General features: G+C 37.6%; 1 protein-coding gene across 3 annotated transcripts in view; it reads left to right on the forward strand.

The window, feature by feature from the left end:
• Positions 1–22,581, forward strand: part of ALN (allantoinase) — a 227,226-nt gene that overhangs the window by 109,188 nt on the left and 95,457 nt on the right. For all 3 annotated transcript variants that reach the window (XM_089992310.1, XM_089992311.1, XM_089992312.1), the window contains 2 exons: positions 1,568–1,627; positions 10,610–10,758. In XM_089992310.1, coding sequence (XP_089848436.1) covers positions 1,568–1,627; positions 10,610–10,758 — 209 coding nt within the window. The remainder of the gene's footprint in view (positions 1–1,567; positions 1,628–10,609; positions 10,759–22,581) is intronic.

The raw sequence follows: 22,581 nt of genomic DNA on the forward strand, positions 1-22,581 counted from the left end.
TGTTCTGTATTGTCTTATCAGGAAAAATGCTTTATCTGAATTGACTGATATGTTTAATATTTTGAATTATCGGAATTGGTATAGACTTACCAGATTGTCAGAAGTCTGACCCTTTAATGGGTTTTTTGTTAAGGTACTGGTCAATGAATGTAGCCGGGCAGGAGCGACATTGAGGAACTAGTATTCTCTGGAGGATCCAGGGACCAGCTTGGGATTTTTGTTCATAATATTTTTTATTCCCAAGTTTTGAACTATCTGTACATTTTATAAAAAATGATGTAAATAATATTTTGGTTTTCGCTCTGATAATAGCTTTGTCTTATTTTACCCATGTGGCTTGCTCGAAATTTTCAAAACCGGACTCAATATTAAATCATTTTTTGCTACTAGTATTTAAAAGATTTTTTTTTTAAATTTTCTGTAAAATTTTGGGTTTTAAATTTTGGGGTGTCACATACATTGTCAGCAATCACACATTTCATGAAAAAACCAAACATATTGAAATGGTTTGTTGTTATGTTCGAGAAGAGTATTTGAGGAAGACCATATCCTTGTCCTATGTGACTTTAGAATACTAATTGGCGGACTTCTTCACCAAGGCGCTTCCTTTTCTTCAGTTTCATTTGTCCTTGAAAAACTTTCAGTGATATCATTATAAGTTTGAGGAGTATTAAAATATGTAATATATAGTATATATATATGTATATATATATATATATATTTTATGTATGGGTAAATATTGGCTACTAATGAAGGTATGAAACTAATGAGTAGAAATCACTTTTTTCTTCAAAATTTTCCAATTTTTTGTAGATCAAATGTTATAGATGTGATTTGCATGATTTGTTTAGTAGGAAACTCGTTTTGGATCATATGATTATGACAAGTAATTAGGTTTTTAAAGGGGTCCAAAAATCAATGGCTCACAATGTACCAAAATTTCATAACTCAAAAGATCACATTGTTATATCAGAAAAGCATGATCCAAGGTTTGATCCTTAGCAAACAAACCATGCTGAGCACATCTATATGGTTAGATTGAGTGGATACAACCTGCACCTATGATTTCTAGCCCATTAGTTCCTTACCTTCATTAGTAGCAAATACTTTCCCTTTATGTATATATACATTTAGTTTAGAATGTATTTTTGCGGTTTATATGTAATATGTAATATGTAATATTTTTTGTTTTTTTGTAATTTATATTGCCCATAAGGGCAATTTTGTATTTTATATTTGCATGACCCCATGAGATGATTTTATGCAATTTCCAGAGTTGATGTCAGTTACTAGCTTGCATTTATAGTATACTCTAAAGTTTGAACTTTTGAATAATGCTCGAATGCCCTTTAAAGTGGACCCTTTTGAATAATGTCTTGAATGATCCCTGTTCGTTTAATAGATCACTTGATTGTGCATCGTCTATGCAAATAGTTTGTACATTGAGATTGCATGATCCACATCTTGTCCATCTCAATCTATGCCTGCTTTGATTTAGTAAAGCTGAAATTTGTGTTATGCACCATTTGTATTTGTATTTTAATGCATATGAATTGTTCCTTTGCAGTCGTTCATGTGCCCTTCTGGAATTAATGACTTCCCTATGACAAATGTGAGCCATATCAAGGTTTGTCTCGAATCCTTCTCTTTGGAAGTCAAGAAAAGCTTTATATAACTTTTGGTCTTTCCTCTCCATGTGAAAATATAGTGTTGTGGTAGGGAGATAGTGGATTTTCTAAGATACTTATTTCAGAGTGAGAGATGTAATGAAATGTTACTAAAACGTTCACAGACATCAATGTCACGATCACAAGCACAAAAATGTGCCACTAAGAGTACAATCACAAGAGCGACCAAGAGCACAAAAGCAATATCCACTAAGGGCACAAGACTAGAGTCACAAGAGAGCACGCACTTGAAAAAATTAAATATTATTAATGGAAGTAGAATGCTCAAAACCAGCATAATACAAGAGGGATGAGTCCCCAAATTATAAGCAACAAACTGCCCAAGCTAGCCATTAGGCTAGTCTAATGGCCGTTAGACTAGTCCTAACTGCTAGTTGACCTAGCTAAAAAAAGTACAAAATTAATACAATACAAAAATATACAAAGAAATAATGTATATACATGAATATATATACGTAGAGAAGGGTGTACCATCATACACCTAAAAATCCGATGTTAAATTGGATTAATCTGCATCGCTGATCACGTGTGATCAGCGGCGCAAATTTTTTTGCGCTTTAACACTATTTAGCAGTGGTAAAGACCTGGGAAGAAAACATGTCTTTAGCGATGGTCCAAAACTGCCTCTAAAGGCAATATTTTTTAAAAAATAATTGACGTGCGGCACAAGGCCGCACACATTTGAGATCGTTCAACACTTTGGGGCATCTAACGATACGTTGTATTATATATACATATATATAACATTTATATATATACATACATAAGTATGTATACATACAAGTATATATATACTCTCCCTCAAACTTACGATGTAATAACCGAAAGCTTGTCATAGAGAAAAGGGAAGCATGGAGCTGAGAGAGGCTTTGTGAAAAGGCCCGCCAGTTGATATTCCGATGTTACATAGGGCAAATCAATTGTCTTCTGTAGGAATTCTTGTTGCTAGTCCATCTCAATATGTTTTGTTTTCTCATAGAACGTATGATTGTTGGCAATGTAGATGACACTTTTATTGTCACAACACATTTTTGACACTTCAGAAAATTTGGCTCCCATGTCCGCCAATTGTCTTCTAAGCTAGACTACTTCTATAGTGGTAGTAGTCATGTCTTGATATTCTGCTTCAATTGAGGATAATGAGACCTGTTGCTTCTTGCAATACCACGAGATCAACAAATCACCTATAAAAACACAAAAACTCATGGTTGAGTGCTTGTTATTAGGATCACCTCCTCGGTCTGCATCAGTGCATGTAATTAATTCTATTGAATAAGACAAAAAAAATCTCTAAAAGAAGAATTTCTAATGTATCTAATAATTCTTATCACTGCTCCCATATGAATTGAAGTGGGAAAATGTTGAAATTAACTTGTAGAATGAACTGCATGAGCAATATCCGGCCAGGTGATAGTTAAATAAGAGAGAGATCCGATCAATTGACGGTAAGGTGTGGGATCATCAAGAGGTTCTCCGTCATCGATTATCATCTTAACATTAATTACTTCTGGAGTGTTTACTCTCTTGTCACCTGAGATACTTGACTTAAAAATAATATCATTAGCAAATTTAGATTGTAACAGGAAATATCCTCTAAAAGAGTAGACTACTTTAATTCTTAAGAAATATCTTAAATAACCCAAATAAGTCATTTCAAAACTATCTTTAAGAAGTTTCTTTATATTTTTAACTCCCTGCATGTCTCCCCTAATGATGGTCATATTATCTACGTAGAGAAGTAGGATCACCATACTTGCATTAGATTCATTAACAAATAAAGTTGTGTCAGTAAACAATGATTTAGAACCAATGTCAATCATAAGCTTACTAAGCTTATCATACTAGGTCCTTGGGGCCTGTTTTAATCCATAAAGGGCTTTGCATAAGTGAATAACCTTACCTTCGAGAATGTCCATTCCTAGTGTAACACCCCAAAATCCCTAACTTGTAATCTTTTAGGAAAAATTTGAAGCTTTGCAATCAATCATTTTTTAGAGTTTAAAATAGCAGTTCAACGAAAAAATAGTTTTTAAAATAACAAGTCAACGAACCTTGGACGCATTACAGGGGAACCTTCCTATACACAATAGATTTGCATCTGCATATAAGCATTGACACTACATAGATTCAGATCGAGTTTTTTTTTATAATTAAAGTTTATTCAAAAGAGAAATTTCAGAGGAAACCCTTATGCAAAATTATAAAACGTGCTCAAGAGCGGAACACCAGGGAAAGAGTGAGATCTTAATATCATCACGTCATCGCGCCATCGCCTGTCGTACCGACTTAATCTTCACGTGTACCCCATAAAACGAGTCAGACTTATAAAAATCTAGTAGATGCATAAATATCAAAATTCAGAATAAGACTAATATATGTGTTGTTCCTTTGGTGATGTGCAGTTCAGAATAAGTAAAATGAGCATGATAATCTTGTTTCGATATTAACTGTCCTGAGGGTATGCACAGGAGAAACGTAGAAACAACTGAGACTATCCGAGAGTTTGTTATTCTATGTATTTTGATACCTCAGACAACTCGCTGAGTCCGATCCTAAGGGGATGACCAATGACCGAGAGAGAATTCCCTAGATGCATATGCGGCAAGGAATGCATCTGAACTTCTGTAGAAGCTAATAGGATCTACCACCTACGATAATTTTTGGTAGCTCCGTCCCCTAACTTCGATGACCGGGGACACCGAGTAATTGCCACTCGAAGAGCGTAGTTGTTAACAACCTTTTCATCAGAGTTTTGTATTATCTCATCCTCTCTCTTCATGGAACTAAAGAGACGAATGAGTATGCCAGGTTCTATTTTAACTGTTAATTGATGACTCATTCTACATAATATGGTCTTTCAAACCAAATGGAGCATCTTGCTTGTGAAGGAGATCATCACCATTTATGTGATTTTCTTTTAATCATCGTAGTACTAACGTGCCGTGCATGTCTGATAGTACCATTACGATGAGAGGGATATCGGTTTCTCGAAAAGAAACCTCAACATTATTTATAAATTTCAATGTTCCGTGCTTTAAACCAGAGAATATCCGAGTCATTTTGGATACCAAAGAGAATGATTGGATGTACACACCACCTAGGGCTACGTAGTCGAATTCTTTCTGATACGCAAGTTTGAGGAAAAAACCCAGTTGTGAATACATACGTTAAATACTTGTTTTTGCTTTTCGAGACAACAAATAGTACGAACTTGAAAACTCGCACGTGAAATCCTTTTTAAAAGCAAAGACTTGGTGAGGATGCGCAAATCTACGTCTTTAAATACATGCAAGCGTAATATAAAGTAGGCAGGAGTACGCAAAACTGCGTACTTTATAAAGTTATATATATATATATGTATATAGAATACATATATATTAGAGTATAAGCCTGTGCACATTACAGCGCAGCGGCAAAGTAAATGACATAAAGCAAGGCTCAATGTGCGAAACCACACATTGAGCTAAATAAATTGCCTAAGCGATGCACGATGTACAAAACCGTACATCGGCTAAATAAATTGCGTAAGTGATGAATGATGTACGAAACCATACATCGGCTAAATAAATTGCATAAACGATGCACGATATATGAAACCGTACATCAGCTAAATAAATTGCATAAGCAGGAGCCTGTGCACATTAAAGCGTAGCGGCAAAGTAAATGACATAATTTAAATAGATAAAAATACGCCAAACTGCATCCTTGAGTTAAAAGTATATATATATATATATATATATATATATATATATATAATATAATACGTATAAGTTAGAAGTATTTTGTCATTTGTTCTCATATGCATCTTTCCCTTACCTCGGAGATGGTGTAACTCGCTGATGATTCCGAGCGTAGGTTTTTAAGGGCATGTTGGTAAATGTGTCGCGTTCATTGTGCCGATGTGGAGTGCTAAAAGGATTATGTTGCGTTGTATAAAGGATGACATTGAAACCTTATCGTGACGACGATCGCATCGCAGGGTTCAAATCCGAACCCAGTTCGGGCCGGGCTCGGTACAAGAGGCAGGGGTAAAGCATGACTAAACCAAGCTCAATTTACTAACTGAGCCGGATCGGTCTAAAAGCGAGAACCGAGCTGAGCTCGATTCCGGTCGAGCTTAGCTCGAGAGGCTAAGCAACCAAACGGGAGGGGGTGGGCTTAGTGGTCAGGCCAAGCCTGCCTTGGTCCCAACCTTGTGACAGTTGACAGAGGGGATGACAGGGGAATGGCCTCAGCCAACCCCTATCAGGTGTCCCACTCGAAAAGGAAGAGGGTGCTGAGCACCCTCTGTCCTAACAATCCAGAGCCACCATCGCAGGTGGCTCTGGTCTGACGACAATCACGAAGAGGAAAAAAAACGGGGTTGGGTGCTCGGAACCCTCCCTTCAGGCAAGCCAGAGCCACCATCGCTTGGTGGCTCTGGTCTGCCTGTAGCACAAAGAGGGGAAAAAAAGGCGAGCCTGAGCCACCTATGGCAAATGTAGGTTTTTTTCATTGAAGTTGTCTTTTGAACTATTATATAATTTTTATGTTGTAAAAGTGCACTGTACATGTACCAGATTTTAAAAAATAAAAAATAAAATTCTGGAAATTATATTTGACAATTAACAAAAATAAAGCAATACCAGAACATGAATATCTAGGTTAACGACCCAAAATTTCAACTTGTAATTTTGAAAACATTTAGAGAAAACCTTTCAAAGTTTAGGATTTTGATCTTTCAAATCATAAGCGGAAGCAATTTTCTTTTAGAGAGAAAAACAAGTTGACAATTATGGGCACGTTAGTTTACAAACCAATCTTACTTACAGAGAATAACCAGGATGTCAGCAGGAGGAGAAAATCTCGAGCCATGTTGCATCGTGCCATCGGCCGCCTGTAAAGTCCTACTCGTCACCTGCCCATGAAATGGGTCAGTTTCATAACAAACTGGTAGGTGCACAAATAGACAATATAAAATAAATAAAGTAGGACATCACAAGATAAGCAATTTATTTCATTGAAAGCAGTAATAGCATTTGTAATTACGAGAAATTAGATCTAAGCAACATTATGCAAAGAACATCTAAACTGAAAGAAAGAGACAACACAAGATGTAAACAACATTGTGTGTAGTTAACTAGCATAGTTAGCTAATTAATACAAGTAAAGGACAGACCGTCATCAGTCATATTCATGTACATGTATGCATGCATGAAAATATCAGTTGTTCTCATCTCAATATTCAACTACTTTATTTAATTCATCCAGAGTCCTCGTGCAACTTTCCCCTACCTCGGGAGGTTGCGTCGCTGCGTGCGCCTACTAGACGTGTCGTGCATGACTACAAGTACTCTAGGATGAAGGGGGTATAACTTCTCAATAGAAGCTTCAACAAGAGTGTTTCACAAAGATGTAATGTTTATCAACTATATTTTGACATTCTTTGTCTTTTGAAACAACCAGCAGCTTGTGCCAACATTTGGCATGTGATTATCTCTAATCTCATCCGCTATCGGGGTATCTACATGCCTCGCATGACTCGATACCGACCTCGATAGACGGGATACGAGTTTCTCAACAGAACTCCCGCTAAGAAGTTCGCTCGAACCCCCAATTCGGGATCACCCGAGATATGCCGAATAGACGAACAAAACTAGCCAATCACATTCTTCCAAATGCTTCGATTTGGAATAGTCTTTGATGCTTTTGTGCAACTCCATAAAATCTCAAGTCGACTCTGTAGGACTGCGTACACAAAGAACCAGATCCTTGCGAGGTATCCCTCTCTTTAGACGAGGATGTATCGCTCGCTCCCGACTGAACTCTTGTCGCAAGAAGGAGAGTGGTAGATATCTCTTGCATCCTCCTCGAGGATGCCTCAAACGCGTATGCAATGAGCGAAAACCTGAGCGTCATCTGTAATAGCAAGACAGTAACAACACATATGCAAAAGCAAGAGCCTGGGCGCAAAGCGCGACGACAAAGTAAAGACTATAAGCAGGAGTGCAACGCAGAACCTTTGTGCGATGCGCGACGGCAAAGTAAAAGACTGTAAGCAGGAGTGCAACGCAAAACCTTTGCGCGATGCGCGATGGTAAGGTAAAGACTGCTAGCAAGTAAAGGATAAGGATCGCAGAACCGCGTCCTTGAGTTAAATGCGTACTCGTATAAATATATATTTATTTAATGGTCCCTTTTTAGTTAATTAAACTTAATTCAATTGTCCAAGTCTTCTGTGCAATCTTCCCCTACCTTTGAGAGTTGCAAGCTTATTGGCGTCTGCGAGTGTAAGCAGGATCCGTCGCACGAACTGCAAAAGTAACGATCTTAGCAAGCTAATACCAAAAATAGAAGGTCAGGGGCATTGTTGTCGTCCTGACGTAAGGAAAGCAGAGGCAACAAGATCAAGGCTGAGGGGCGGAACCGTCTCGTTGACGAACATAGGAGGTGACAGGGGCTCAGCCCTACCATTTTTCAGCCCTACCATTTTTTTCTTAGCAAGTCCCTGCCTCTGTTTGCGATAACATAAGGTTGGTAGGGGACTTAGCCCCTGCAGCCATCTGTCTTCTCTACCGCTGTGACCTACCGTCAGGTAGGAGGCAGGCCCTTCTTGCGTTTGTTTATGGCAGGCACGGGTGCAACCCTACTCGTTCTCTCCTTGTGGATTGGCGGGCAAGGGCGGTGCCCTGCCTTTTCTTTTTCGTTTGATGGCCTACTAAGTGTTTCTCGTTTACGCAGACTGCACGATAGGTTCTGCTCGTGCTCCACGGCCCGAGCTCCGCATCACCGACACTCGTAGGCGCACGCAGCGACGCAACCTTCCGAGGTAGGGGAAAGTCACACGAGGACTCTGGATGAATTAAATAAAGTAGTTGAATCTTGAGATAAGAACAACTGATATTTTCATGCATGCGTACATGTAGATGAATATGACTGATGATGTCCTGTCCTTTACTTTTATTAATTAGCTAACTATGCTAGTTAACTACACACAATGTTGTTTACATCTTGTGTTGTCTGTTTCTTTTAGTTTACATGTTCTTTGCATATGTTGCTTAGATTTAATTTCTCGCAATTTCAAATGCTATTACTTCTTTCAATGAAATAAATTGTTTATCTTGTGATGTCCTACTTTATTTATTCTACATTGTCTATTTGTGCACCTACCATTTGTTATGAAACTGACCCATTTCATAGGCAGGTGACGAGTAAGACTTTATAGGCGGCCGATGGCATGATGCAACATGACTCGAGATTTTTCCCTCTTTCTGCTGGCATCCTGGCTATTCTCTATAAGTAAAATTGGTTTGTAAGCTAACGTGACCATAATTGTCAACTTGTTTTTCTCTCTAAAAGAAAATTGCTTCCATTTACGATTTGAAAGATAAAAATCCTGAACTTTGAAAGGTTTTCTCTAAATGTTTTCAAAATTACAAGTTGAAATTTTGGGGCGTTACAGGTGATGACAGGGGAATGGCCTCAGCCAACCCCTATCGGCTGTCCCACTCGAAAAGGAAGAGGGTGCTGAGCACCCTCTGTCCTGACAATCCAGAGCCACCATCACAGGTGGCTCTGGTCTGCCGACAATCACGAAGAAGAAAAAAAAGGGGTTGGGTGCTCGGCACCCTCCCTTCAGGCGAGCCAGAGCCACCATCGTTTGGTGGCTCTGGTCTGCCTATAGCATAGAGAGGGGAAAAAATGGCGAGCCTGAGCCACCTATGACAAATGTAGGTTTTTTTCATTGAAGTTGTCTTTTGAACTATTATATAATTTTCATGTTGTAAAAGTGCATTATACATGTACCAGATTTTAAAAAATAAAAAATAAAATTCTGAAAATTATATTTGACAATTAACAAAAATAAAGCAATACCAGAACATGAATCTCTATGTAGAAGATAATAGATATTGCATGGTATTTGCAATACAGATTACCACAATTCATATACATAAGAATGAGAACTGCTATCACATTCATAAACATACAAAAAATTCTAGAAAAAGTGAGAAAGTACATGTAAAATTATTTCAACAGTATGATAACTTTTAATAGCGACAAAGTGCAACTTATTGAATAACAAGAAGAAAAAGGTTTTTCAATCTCTTTTTTTTTGGATTGTTGCCATCATCTTGAGGAGGCTGCATCACTTGATTGAGCTGAATCCAGGTATCAATTGCAATTGGGCTCCAATGTCATATTTAAGTTACTATGGTATTTGTTCCTGCACAAGAATGACAAAAGCAGAAAACGAAAAAAGCAAATGATGGAGAAAGAGGCAATGGAGTGATGGAGGAGAAGAAGAATCAAGGCAGAGGAGTTTAAGGCAAAGAGAGAGCTAACATATCTCATTAATTTAACATTTTATATGTACATCTTGTAAAAAAATAGACTGTGCCAAAAATGTCTTTACAAGGTAAAATATATGACCTTTTTACACTATTTACTGAGACAAAAGTACCTTTTGTGAAAACAAAATAGACATGTACACTTATTCATTAACAGATTATACCCTATGCTATGGTACAATATGGACCTATGGTATAATACAAACTAATACAGTTTGATACACACCACTTTCCAATACCAAGCGGTTTCTTGTATGGGAGTGCAATTATATGGCAAAATGTACTGTATTGTGCTACACTATATCATTTTACAGTGTTGGAAGAATTATCTAACCATTTATATTGTAGACAATTTCTTGATAACGTATGATGCCTAATGCATGTGCTGAATTAATTGAACTATAAAAAATAAAAACACTGCATAATTAAATTGTTTCTGGTCTATGGAGTTATCTTTACAATTATAATGCTAGTTACATGGGCCAATCATTTAGCTATACTTTTTTCTGCTTTGGTGCAAATCAATGTGTTATTTGTGCATTTGCTTATTTCTCTCCTATATAAACTTCTCTTTTTTTATATACTTTAATATAGGAGGCACTGCACATTCTTGCAAAGTACCGGCGACCTTTGCTTGTGCATGCAGAGATTGAGCTAGACTCAAATAGTCATGAAGAATTGGGAGACAATATTGGTGACTTCCGATCTTACTCAACTTATTTAAAGACTAGGCCACCTTCTTGGTAAGTTATTAATAGATGGTTGCTTTTCAAACAGGAAATAAAATGATTTTGCTTTCTCCTTGATGCTATTATTAATTTTGTTAGGGTCACATCTGAAGGGTATTTTGGATATTTCCAGTTTATGTATTCTATTATAATATGTTACATACCAAAAGGGTATTCTTGTAACTTATCCATGCATGCTCAACATAATATATAAACAAGAGGGACATCCCAGCTAGGGCACGACCTCCAGTTCATCTCCTTTCTTTTCTTTTCTCTCTAGTCTTTGTGTAACAGGGCACGTAGGCCAAGGAACGCTACAATCTTCACATGGTATCAGAGCGGGTCGAGGCAAACATTAGGTCGTGATCTCCTTCCTCATTTCTTTCTGAATTTGGTCATGTTAGACCAGATCCTTTCTCAGGTCACATCAGATCCCTTCTTCTTTCCTGCTCTAATCTAGATTTGGTCACGTTGGACTAGATCTCCAGATCACCTTGTTTCTTTCTTGTTTCATGTCACATGTAATACTCAACAATTTTTCGGGCATTTTGATCAAATATCGAACGAAATGAATGTTTTTGATGACTTATTTTGTAATTTTATATTGCACGGTTGCAACTGCATCGAAATTTTGAGAAGAACGCAAGTGATTTCGTCAAAAAAAGAGATCGTACACTAGCAAAACTTGCCCGACAACCCCAAGAGCAAAATCGTAATTTTGAAGATCTATTTTATAAGTTTTGAACACATTGTTGCATTCATATCGAAATTCTAAGAAAGACGATCTTGATTTCATCGAAAATAGAGCTCGTATGCTCTCGAAACTCACCCGACAAGTTTGAGGGTAAAATGGTCATTTTTGTAAATATTGCGGGACCTTTTGACCCGTAGGGTCATACCCGTCCAGCCACCTGTTGACTGAGTCCAGTCAACCCTGATTTAATATACAAGGAAAAACAAATACATATATGTATAATATAATTGGGCTTAGTTACGTAACTAAGTAAACTTAGTTAATGTAACTAGCTGGTGTTAAATTGTATTTCTTGTGTATATATATACTCTTGTATAGCCCCAGGGGCATTTTTGTCATTTTATGCATATTCATAATTATGAATATGTATGTAATTTACCTTTATTTTCTTTCTTCCTTTTTCTTTTCCTTTTTTCCTTTTTCTCCTTTTCTTTTCTTTCTTCCTTTTTCCTTTTTGACTTAGTCAAAGGAGGGGGTAGACGTTGGACCCCTCTAACGTCTAGTAGGAGCCCCTCCTTTTGATCTCTTATTGTATTATATATTGGGTGGATCCCCCTCTTATGTATTCATTCTTTTGAGAGCCTTTGTGCTCACCTTTGCTCAATAGATTCAATCTTTTGCATTCGAAGTGCTCTCTTTGTGTACTTTTGTTCAAGTGTTCTTGGTATGTCTTTGTACACGTATCTCTTTGTGGAGTTTGTGGTTGTAGTTCACATCTTTGAAGATATTTTTATATGGTATCAAAGCAAGGTTGGGAGAAAAGAAGATCGTGTGATTTGTTCTCTCGTTCGGGTGCCTCAAAAAGCGTGCCTTCAACTTTTGGTGATTGGAGTGAAGACTCGTCTCTTTATTCGATATTTTAGTAGCATCCTACATCGTGTAGGACCTTATATCTCCTTGTGGTACACATCTCTTTTTCTTTTTCTTCTCTCTAATGGGCGGAAAGGACTCCCACTTCTCTCTTGGCTTCAAATTAAATGGATCTAATTATCATGTATGGGTCGGGAATATGGAGGCTCATATCAAAGGTAAGGGTCTTTGGGGATATGTTTAAGGAACTATTCTCGAACCTGAACCTAAAATTACTATCATTGAGAAATGGGAGATTAAGGTCCTTGACGGTGAAGAAAGAGATAAAGCCTTTGAAGAATACAATAAAAGGCATGAAGAGTGGGAGATGAAAAACTACAAAATTCTTTCGTGTTTTTTCTCTTCCGTGAAAACTAAGATTAATGCCAATATTTTGAAATTCAAGAAAGCATATCAAGTATGGGAGTATCTTGAACGAATGTATACGTCAAGAGATTTGTCTCATAAATATTACCTTCAAAAGAAGACTTTGACTGTAATATCGCGTATTTTCGTACTTAGTCATTTCATGAGATTTTCGAAAAATTTGGCTAAGTTTGGGAGAAAAATCATTGAGGCTCGATTTTTAGACTTAAGTCTTTGGGTTTGGGCTTGACCCAGGTCTCATCGACAAGGTTGAGGCGAGCCAAACGAAGCATGAGAAAGAGTTTTAATTTCGACCTTTAAATCGAAGCAAAATTCAAGCGAAATTTGGGTTATTTTTTAGCGAAATTCGTAATTTGATATTCGTGTAATATATCGTTGGATGCGTCTCAGAATTCTGAGCGCAACAATCTTTTAATTTTCTCAATTCGAGTTCTGGTTTGTCCGAAAATCGCGTTTTTCTGAAAATTGAGCAGTTTATCGAAATGGATCCAGAGTTGGATCATACTTGATCCAAGGCCTAGGATCCAAATTTTTATGGATTTAGGGTTCTATTTAGGTCCTACTCAAATTTGGATTTGATCCAGGTCTTGCTTCAATTTTTGTTTTGGGTATGGGTTTAGATCTTGGATCCGTATCTAAATCCAAGCCCAACATTTTTCCATCTTTAAATTCAGTATAAAGCCTTAACTTGTGTTTTATTATGGTTAAGAAGCCTTTAGGGTTAATTTGGTTATTTTTGAAAGTTTTTAGATATTTTTAATTAATTAATTAAATAATATTAATTCCGAATTTTGGTTTAGGGTTGAGTGAGACTCCTTAAGAGAGCCCTTATACTTACTCAAAGAGAGTTTTAAAAGTTTTAAAAAGTTAGGAAACTACCACAAATGTGGAAAAGTCAACAATTGGTAGTATTTCAAAAAAAATAGGAAACAAAGGGAGATAGAGAGAGAGTTCCACTTTTGGGAACTCTCTTAGAGAGAGCTGGAGAAGTATGGGAGACCTCCCCTATGGGGGCCTATAAAAAGACTTAAAAAAGATAGAGAAAAGAGAAAGAGAAGGAAAAAAAGAAGGGGGAGAGAGAAAGTAAGGAAAAGAGAGGTAAAAAGGGGAAGAAGAGGATATTTGATCTTTTTCAGCCATCCAACCCTTGATCTACCATTAATTTTTTTTTATTCACGCAAAGGTACGGGTCTCTTCCTTTGACATAAGTGAGAAATCGAATACCGATTCGATTCTCATGCCATACCATGATCTAAATCCATGGTTAAGGAGTGAATCTATATGATCACTCAAGTATACATGAATAGGGATCCATAGATCTATAAAAATGTTCACAAAGAGACAATCCACATCCACGCACTAATACTTTATAAAAGATGTGCTCAAATTCACTCAAACAACACTTGAACAAATACGCATACAAGCGTAAAATAATCAAACATGCACAAAGGCATGCGATGAATGCATTAACAGAAAAGAAATGCTTGAGACTCTCAAGCTTATTTTTACAAAGGGGAAGCACCCCTTTTTACAAAAGGGAAGCACCCCTATATATACACATCCACACAAAAGGAGCCAACATGGGGGCTCCCAAAGGAGTCGTTGAATGCCCCCAATGGTCAGATTTGTGACCGTTGGCCCCCCCCCAACGACTCTATTGGGAGGCCCCCAATGTGGTTTAAAAAGATAAAAAAAAATAATAAAACAAAAAGAAAAAAATTAAAAAATAATTACAAGCATAATTCCAAAGAGAATATGCGTAAAAGAAAAAATTACAGAAATGCCCTTTTAGGTATTATAATAATAAAAAAAGATATATATATATATACATAGAGATACATATTTATTTATTAGTGTTTAGATGATTCCATTAAGCGTCAATTTTGGGAAGATTTAGATGGAGTAGTACAAGGATATCTTATGGAGAAAAGCTTTTCATCGGCGGTGACCTTAATGGACATGTAGGCATTAGTAGGGATGGATTTGAGAGTATCCATGGAGGCTATGGTATAGGAGAAAGAAACGAAAGTGGAGAAAGGATTTTAGATTTTGGTTTGTCCTATGATATGATCTTAGCAAACACTTGGTTTAGGAAGAGGGAGTCTCACCTAGTAACATTTAAAAGTGGGGTTAATACGAATCAGATAGATTTTTTCCTACTTAGAAAGAGAGATAGGGGTTGTTACGTCGATTGTAAGGTTACATCAGGAGAAAATGTAGCTACACAACATAGAGTCTTAATTTTAGATCTTAGAATTAGACAATGCCGCAAAAGAGATAGACATAGGATAAATCCTAGAATTAAGTGGTGGGCACTGAAATGAGCTAAAAAAGGTGTAGAGCAAGTAGTTAAGGAAGCTGATTGGTGTCTCGAGGAGGATTCAAAATCAATGTGGAATAAGATAGCGGGTGGCATGAGAAAGGTAGCTAAGGAGGTATTGGGTGAGTCTAAAGGCGGTGCACCGCTAGGTAATGATACATCATGGTGGAACGAGGATGTCAAATTAGCTATTAAGGTTAAAAGAGAGTATTATAGAAATCTAAGTAAGATTCGTAATAATGAGAATTTGGAGAAGTATATGATAGCAAAGAAGGAAGCTAAAAAAGTAGTTTGAAACGCGAGGGATAAGGTATGTAAGGAGGTTTATGACAAGTTGGATACCAAAGAGGGCGATAAGGATATTTATAGGCTTGCAAAGATGAGAGATAGGAAATCGAGGGATCTGAGTATGGTTAGATGTATCAAAGATGAAACGCAAAGGGTTTTAGTCAAAGATGAGGAGATTAAGGAGAGATGGAAAGATTATTTTGATAAGCTATTTAATGGAAGTCATGCTCAGGATCTTGGAGACTTCTCCATTTCTTTTCATGAGATGAATCGTGACTTCATGTGCAAGATTCAAAAGAAAGAAATTGCAGAGGCTTTGAAGAAAATGAAATCAAGGGCAGTTGGCCCAGATGGTATACCTATCGAGGCTTGGAAATGCTTGGGAAAGAAAGGTTTAGAATGGTTGACAAATCTTTTTAACAAGATTTGGCGGACAAATAAGATGCCTAATGAGTAGAGGAAGAGTACTTTGGTGCCTCTATATAAGAATAAGGGTAATATAAAAGATTGCACAAACTATCGTGGTATAAAACTCTTGAGTCATACTATGAAACTTTGGGATAGGGTGATTGAGTCTAGGTTGAGGAAGGTTATCATGATATCAGAGAATCAATTTGGTTTTATGCCTGGAAGATCAACTATGGAAGCTATACATCTTCTTAGACAACTTATTGAGAGATATAGAGAGAGAAACAAAGATTTGCATGTGGTTTTTATTGATTTGGAGAAGGCATACAATAGAGTACTTAGGGACGTTCTCTGGTGGATAATGATGAAGAAAGGTGTTTCTCTCAAGTACATTAGTATAATTAAAGATATGTATGAAGGAGTAGTAACTAATGTCCGCACTTGTAGAGGGGTGACAACCAATTTTCCTATAATGGTTGGGTTACATCAAGGATCTGCTTTAAGACCTTTCCTATTTGCTATAGTGATGGATGAGTGTAACGACCCCAATCCATACCCTTTAAAAATGCGGAATATTTTTTTTTTCTAAGAGTTGCGAAAAACTTCCAAGAGACCTTGGGTCCCTACAGTTCCAATTTCAGTTGGATAGCCCATCCACCACAAACGAAGTTGCAATTATCATCCATATCAACCAACTAAAACTCTTTTATTAATGAGTAAGAAAATTTCAAAGACAAGGTTTTCTTCAACTGAAAGTAAAGTAACAATTGTAGAAATTAAAAGAACAAAAAGACAAAAGAAAGAGCCACTCTGTCCTCTGCTGAAGCCGTCAAGCTCAAGTATAACTCTTATCCATCCCCAGATGCATGTCCAACTTCACTGTTCACCATTTCCTATGAAAAACCGACAAAGTAGGGTGTCAGAACCGAAATTCTGAGCACAGCTACTTCTAAAGAAACCAAGTGAGAGAAAGAACATGGATCAAATTTCATGCAGTGATTTGAGTGAGTGCAGATATAAAATTTGCGACATTCAAATATCCATAACTACCAATAATTGCATATACTCACCAGTCAAGAACAGTACAACAGTGTCATATGTCAATAACTAAATAATCAAACCTTTCAGCATGATTTCACAAAGTAAATCATATGCTACCACCAAATGATGTCATGATATCAAGAATGATTCAACCATGCATGATCTAATGCATAACAGAAAAATGCATGATTATGTGCAATGCATGATTTCTTCTGTTATCTTTCATTTAAATTTCATCTTTCCATATGCATGCCCTATTAAATGCAACATCTTTAAGTTCCTCTTTTTAATTACTGTGGCCCGTTGATACACCAAACGGGTACAAACACCGAGGTCAAGTAGGTTCCCAGGGTAGCTTAATACACAATTCGTATTTTATTACTGGGTTCCAACTTAACCCTCGACCGATATCAAGAAACAGCACCATCCATCGGAACATTAGACCTCCACATCTAATGTCAGGGACACAAGGGACACCCCACGCCCACAAGTGCCACTTCCTTGGTACCATAAACTCACAGCTGTGACTAACACACCACTCCTGGGTAAAGTGGCGGGCTCTCCCTAAAACCATGGCTAGGAGAAGAACCTCAATATCGGGTTCAGGGGCAACAACGGACACGGAGTTTTTGTATCCTCACAGTCTCCCCAAGACCGGATAACTAAGATTCTCATACTCCAGATGAGATATCCCAGAAGGTATATTACACTGTTCTTATTCATTATATTTTTATTTAATTCCATTCCTTAAGTTTGCAACACAATATGCAAAAGTAAAGTGAAAAACCCGCATCCTCCCTTGCGGGGACCCATTCGGGACTCCAGCCCGTATCAACCACTAGAACAGTGTAGTAAAGTGGCAAACCATCTTATGTGGTTCAAGTGATGCATTTAAAAACATATGTGAAAGACAACCAAACCCACGGCTCTCCAGGCCGACAATAGTCTATTTAGGCCATCGATGCATCCCACAACCAAAATCATAACTTGCAATGCATGCAATAATACCAATATAATTACAAATGCACCTTCATTCAAGCTTCCACAGTTATATGCATGTGTGATCATTCATGTGTAAGTGTTTTCATGTAATCACTTAACATACATGCATTCATCCATAGTTTCATAAGTATATGAGAATATTTATGCATGGTAATTAAACATGTCTCATCATGTAGATACATGAAATCTTCCATTCATAGCATGAGATATCATCCACACACAAGCACATAAACCGAATCTAGAAATTTATATGTCAGGGCTGCACGCATTTACATCATGTATGTACCCCCCACCAACCAAACTTTGCAATCATATTAATGGTACAAGACATTCAAGAGAAGCCATATCAAATATTCATAAGTAGGGAAAAGTAAATGATCTGGTGTAACCTAACACAAAATCCAATAGTCAATGTTAATTTAATCCAGTGAAGTCAATTCCTACTGTTTCAAGAAAATCGGAGTTGTGAAAGAAACTCATAATGGTGCAATAAAAAAAACCATTTTGACCCAGCCGACTACGAATCCACCGATCATACTGACCACACGGTCAATGCCATCAATGACTTCCCAAATGTTGCAGATCAGAGATACAAAGATGATCCCAACGATAATGGTGTTGGGGATAACACCACTACTTATAACCCTCAAGCTACAGGATATTAGATTGATGTGAAACATTCTGTCAATGTGAAAGTGAAAAGTACCGTGAAGAAATTCCAATTTCTATCAATAAATTGCCTGACATAAATAAAATACTAATGAACCCAATCAATATTCCATTAATAAATAACCTGAATCTACAACCCATAAAATTATGTGCTTATAAACAGAAATGGAATTTGATACTGTATATACAACTATTAGTTATTCTGAAATCTGACATAGGCATCAAGAACTCAGATTCTTTATGAGGTTACAAAAATTTAAATGTGAGATATGCTGTATGGATCACCCACGGAAATTCTGAACTCTGGTTCTTTATGATGTTACAGAAATTAAATGTGAGATATGCTATATAGATCACCCACGAAATTCTGTGCTTGTAAACAGAAATTCTGTTCTCAACAGGGAAAAAAATCAAAATCTAACTAAGAAGAATCAATCTGCTCAACAGCATATATGATCAAGAAACCATACGCTCAAGAGAATGAACCTAAGCGTGAAGAAATAAAAAAAACCATCTAATCACAAGCATATACGATTAATGTTTTCCAGAGAATGAATTAATTAAGGGAAGGAATGACCCCCAAACTGTTCCGATTTCAAGATTTAGGGCTTATTAAGAAAACCCCCAAATCAATTTGATTTGGGTATTTAGGGTTTATCAAGAAAACCCCCAAATCAACGTATGGAATCGAACCCCTGTTCGATTCCTCACCCAGGTTCGAAGAAGAACCGTACCTTTTTCGCTGGTTTTCCGGCGATCTTTCCGGTGATCGGAGGCTGGAATCGTGGTTGACGCACCTCACTGCTGCCGTGGCCTTCGGTGGTGGCTGGTGGCCAAAGCTCCACTCACGGCTGCTGTCGTGAAGAGGGGTGCTCGCTGAAGCTGCGGTGGCTGTGGGTTGCCGCAACTTTTTCCGGCGACCTCTTCTTTCTCCGGTGCGCGCACGCAGACAGGGAGAGAGAGAGATTGAGTAGAGAGAGATGGGGGACTGAGTGGAGAGAGAGCCGAGGGATGGGAAACCCCTACTCCCCATCCTCCCTTTTATCAACCCCCCTCCATGCCGTGATGGGGGGGGGGGAGGTCGGTTACGCCCTGCATAACCCCCCCTTCCTTTTCTGTTACAACAAGATTGGGCAACCCTTATCGGGTTGCCCTTTTCTTTTAAAAAAGGGCTGTTATATGGGGTGGGGCTCGGGTCTGAACCCGTAACCTGGCCCCAATACAATATGGATCCACAAGTGGATCCAAATGGATCCACTGTGGATCCTCGGATAAATTTTAAAAACTTAAAAATTTTATTTATTTTGAATCTCACATTAAACATAAAATTTTAACCCCCAAAATATGAATCCGCAAGTTGGATCCAAGTGGATCCAACTGTGGATCCTCGAATTTGCTTAATATATATACATATATATATATATGTATATTTCTATTTTATTACTAATATTAATATTATTTTAGTATAACGCAAACATTTAAGCGTAAATACCCCTTTATGGGTCCTAGATCCGAAATATGGATCTAGGCCCAATTTGAATTAATTTATAAAAATTTCGGGTTTTACATCCCTACCCCCTTAAAAGAATTTCGTCCGCGAAATTAGAATGTACTAAATGTGAGTAGTACTAAAATAAGTTATCACACGAGTACTAACGATTTGACAACTAAGAAGATACCTTAGACCAAATCAGTTTGATCGTCCTAATTAGCAGTCGTAACAGCATAAACTCTCCCATTAGTCTTCCGTTGACCCTGTTGTGGTTGAGGTATCTGTTGTTGCTGTTGCAATGGTTGTTGTCCTACCTGAGCCGCTGGCTTGTTCGGACAAAAAGGAGCAATGTGCCCTGATTGTTGGCACTGATAGCAATTTCCCTTGAAAAACGGGCAAAAACCTAGTGGATGGTTCTTGCCGCACCTACGACTTGTTGGCGGGGCCTTTTCTTGCTGTTGCCCATTATAGGTCTGCTGCTTCTTGCCACTCTGAGTCTTTCCGCTTGTAGGTGGATCCTGTTAAAATGTATATCCCAAAATCGTTGATGTAAATATAAATATATATACTTATATATTTAGAGATACATATACATATAATATATATATGTATATGTATCTCTCTATATATAAATATATATATTTATATATATATATATATATATATATATATATATATATTTTTTTTTCATGTTTACCCGATAAGGGTATTATTGTAATTTCCCCCTCTTGCGCATATTCCATTTGGAATATGCTGTATTTTTCTTTCTTTTATTTTTTGTATTTTTTTTATTCTTTTTATTTTTTGCCTTTCACAAAAGGTGCATTGGGGGTCCCCCAATAGAGTCGTTGGGGGCCCCCAACGGTCACAAATGTGACCGTTGGGGGCTCCCCAACGACTCCTTTGGGAGCCCCCTTGCACCTCCTCTTTCTTGTATAAATAGGGGTGTTCCCCCCTTGTTTTCCCTAAGCTTGAGAGTCTCAAGCATCCGGTTCCTTCTATAAAATACATGCCATTGTGCATGTTTATTGTTTTTACGCTTTTGCGTATTTGTTCAAGTGTTGTGAGAGTGCCTTCGTGCACATCCTTTCCATATTTTTTGTGCTCGTATGCGTATTGTCTTTTCATAGACAATTTCACATGGTATCAGAGCAAGGTTGATTATTGAAGATCGTGGGATTCTCTTTTTTTCGAGTGCCTCGAAAAACGTGCCTTCCGATCTTTGAAGATTGAAGTGGTGGATCTTTCTTCTCAAATATTTTAGAAGAATCTTGTGCAAAATTGGTGTTGGAAATATTGTGTTGGTACGCTTTTTTCTCTATCTCTTTTCTCTCTAATGGGCGAAAAAGAGTCCCATTTTGCTCTTGGTTTCAAATTAAATGGGTCCAACTATCATGTTTGGGCCGGGAATATGGAGGCTCATATAAAAGGGAAAGGTCTATGGGGATATGTTCTTGGCACAATTCCGGAACCGGAACCCAAGATTACCATAGTAAAAGAAGGCGAAATCAAGATTCTTGAGGGAGAAGAAAGAACCAAAGCTCTTGAAGAATACTCCAAGAAACACGATGAATGGGAAATGAAGAATTTCAAGATTCTCTCATGGTTTTTCTCATCCGTAGAAACCAAGATTAATGCCAACATTATTAAATTCAAAAAGGCATCGGAAGCTTGGCATTATCTTGAAAAAATGTACACCTCAAGGGATCTCTCTCATAAGTATTACCTTCAAAAGAAGGCTATCTCTCTCTCCCAAGGTGAAATGACGATTAGGGAATACTTTGCCGATCTTTCCTCTATTTGGGATGAGCTTGCAATGCTTGAACCAAAATGGAGTGGAGAGGCAATTGAGCTCCGTCATAAGCAACTTGAAGAAGATCGGTTCTTCAATTTCTTAAATGGGCTAAGGCCCGAATTTGAGTAAATAAGGTCATCTCTTCTCTCCTCTTTCACTCCCCCTTCTCTTGAAGATGTTCTCACCAAGTTAAGTGGTGAAGAGACTCGTATGAATTTATGTCAACAAGGACCAAATGTCCTTGCGGTCCCTTGTAATATTGAAGAACATAGTGAGGTCAATGCCGTATCAAGACCCGGAAACAATGTAAAAACCTATCGTCCCCCTCATTTTAAATTCCAAAATCAAGGTGAAAATAGTGGTCAAAGAGGAAAAATGGACTATAGCAAAACTATTTGTCATTTTTGTAAAGAACCGGGACACATCAAACCCGTATGTCCTAAATGGAAGAGACTTCTAGCTATGGCTACCACTGGTGTACCACAGAAGGATGAGGCATCTTCAAGTGGGACCCTTTCTATAAATCAAATAGTGGAAGCCCTTCAACCTCTCCTCAAGGGATCTACTTCCGGTGCGGCCGTATCCACTTCTTCTCCTCCAGGTAAAATCTCTTGGCTTTTGGACTCTGGTGCATCTTTTCATATGTCCCCAAACTTTTTGTCACTTTCCGATTATCTGAAAAACCGTTCCCCATTTTATGTCTCCACTGCTGATGGAACCTCTCTTGAAATTAAAGGAATAGGTAATTTTGAAACTCAAGAGTTTTCTATTCCAAAAATCAGATTTATACCTAAACTTAACTTAAACCTCCTCTCTGTTTCTCAACTCACGGA

This window comes from Nuphar pumila, chromosome 16 (genome assembly GCF_984573655.1).
Source record: "Nuphar pumila chromosome 16, dmNupPumi1.hap1.1, whole genome shotgun sequence".
NCBI lineage: Eukaryota > Viridiplantae > Streptophyta > Magnoliopsida > Nymphaeales > Nymphaeaceae > Nuphar > Nuphar pumila.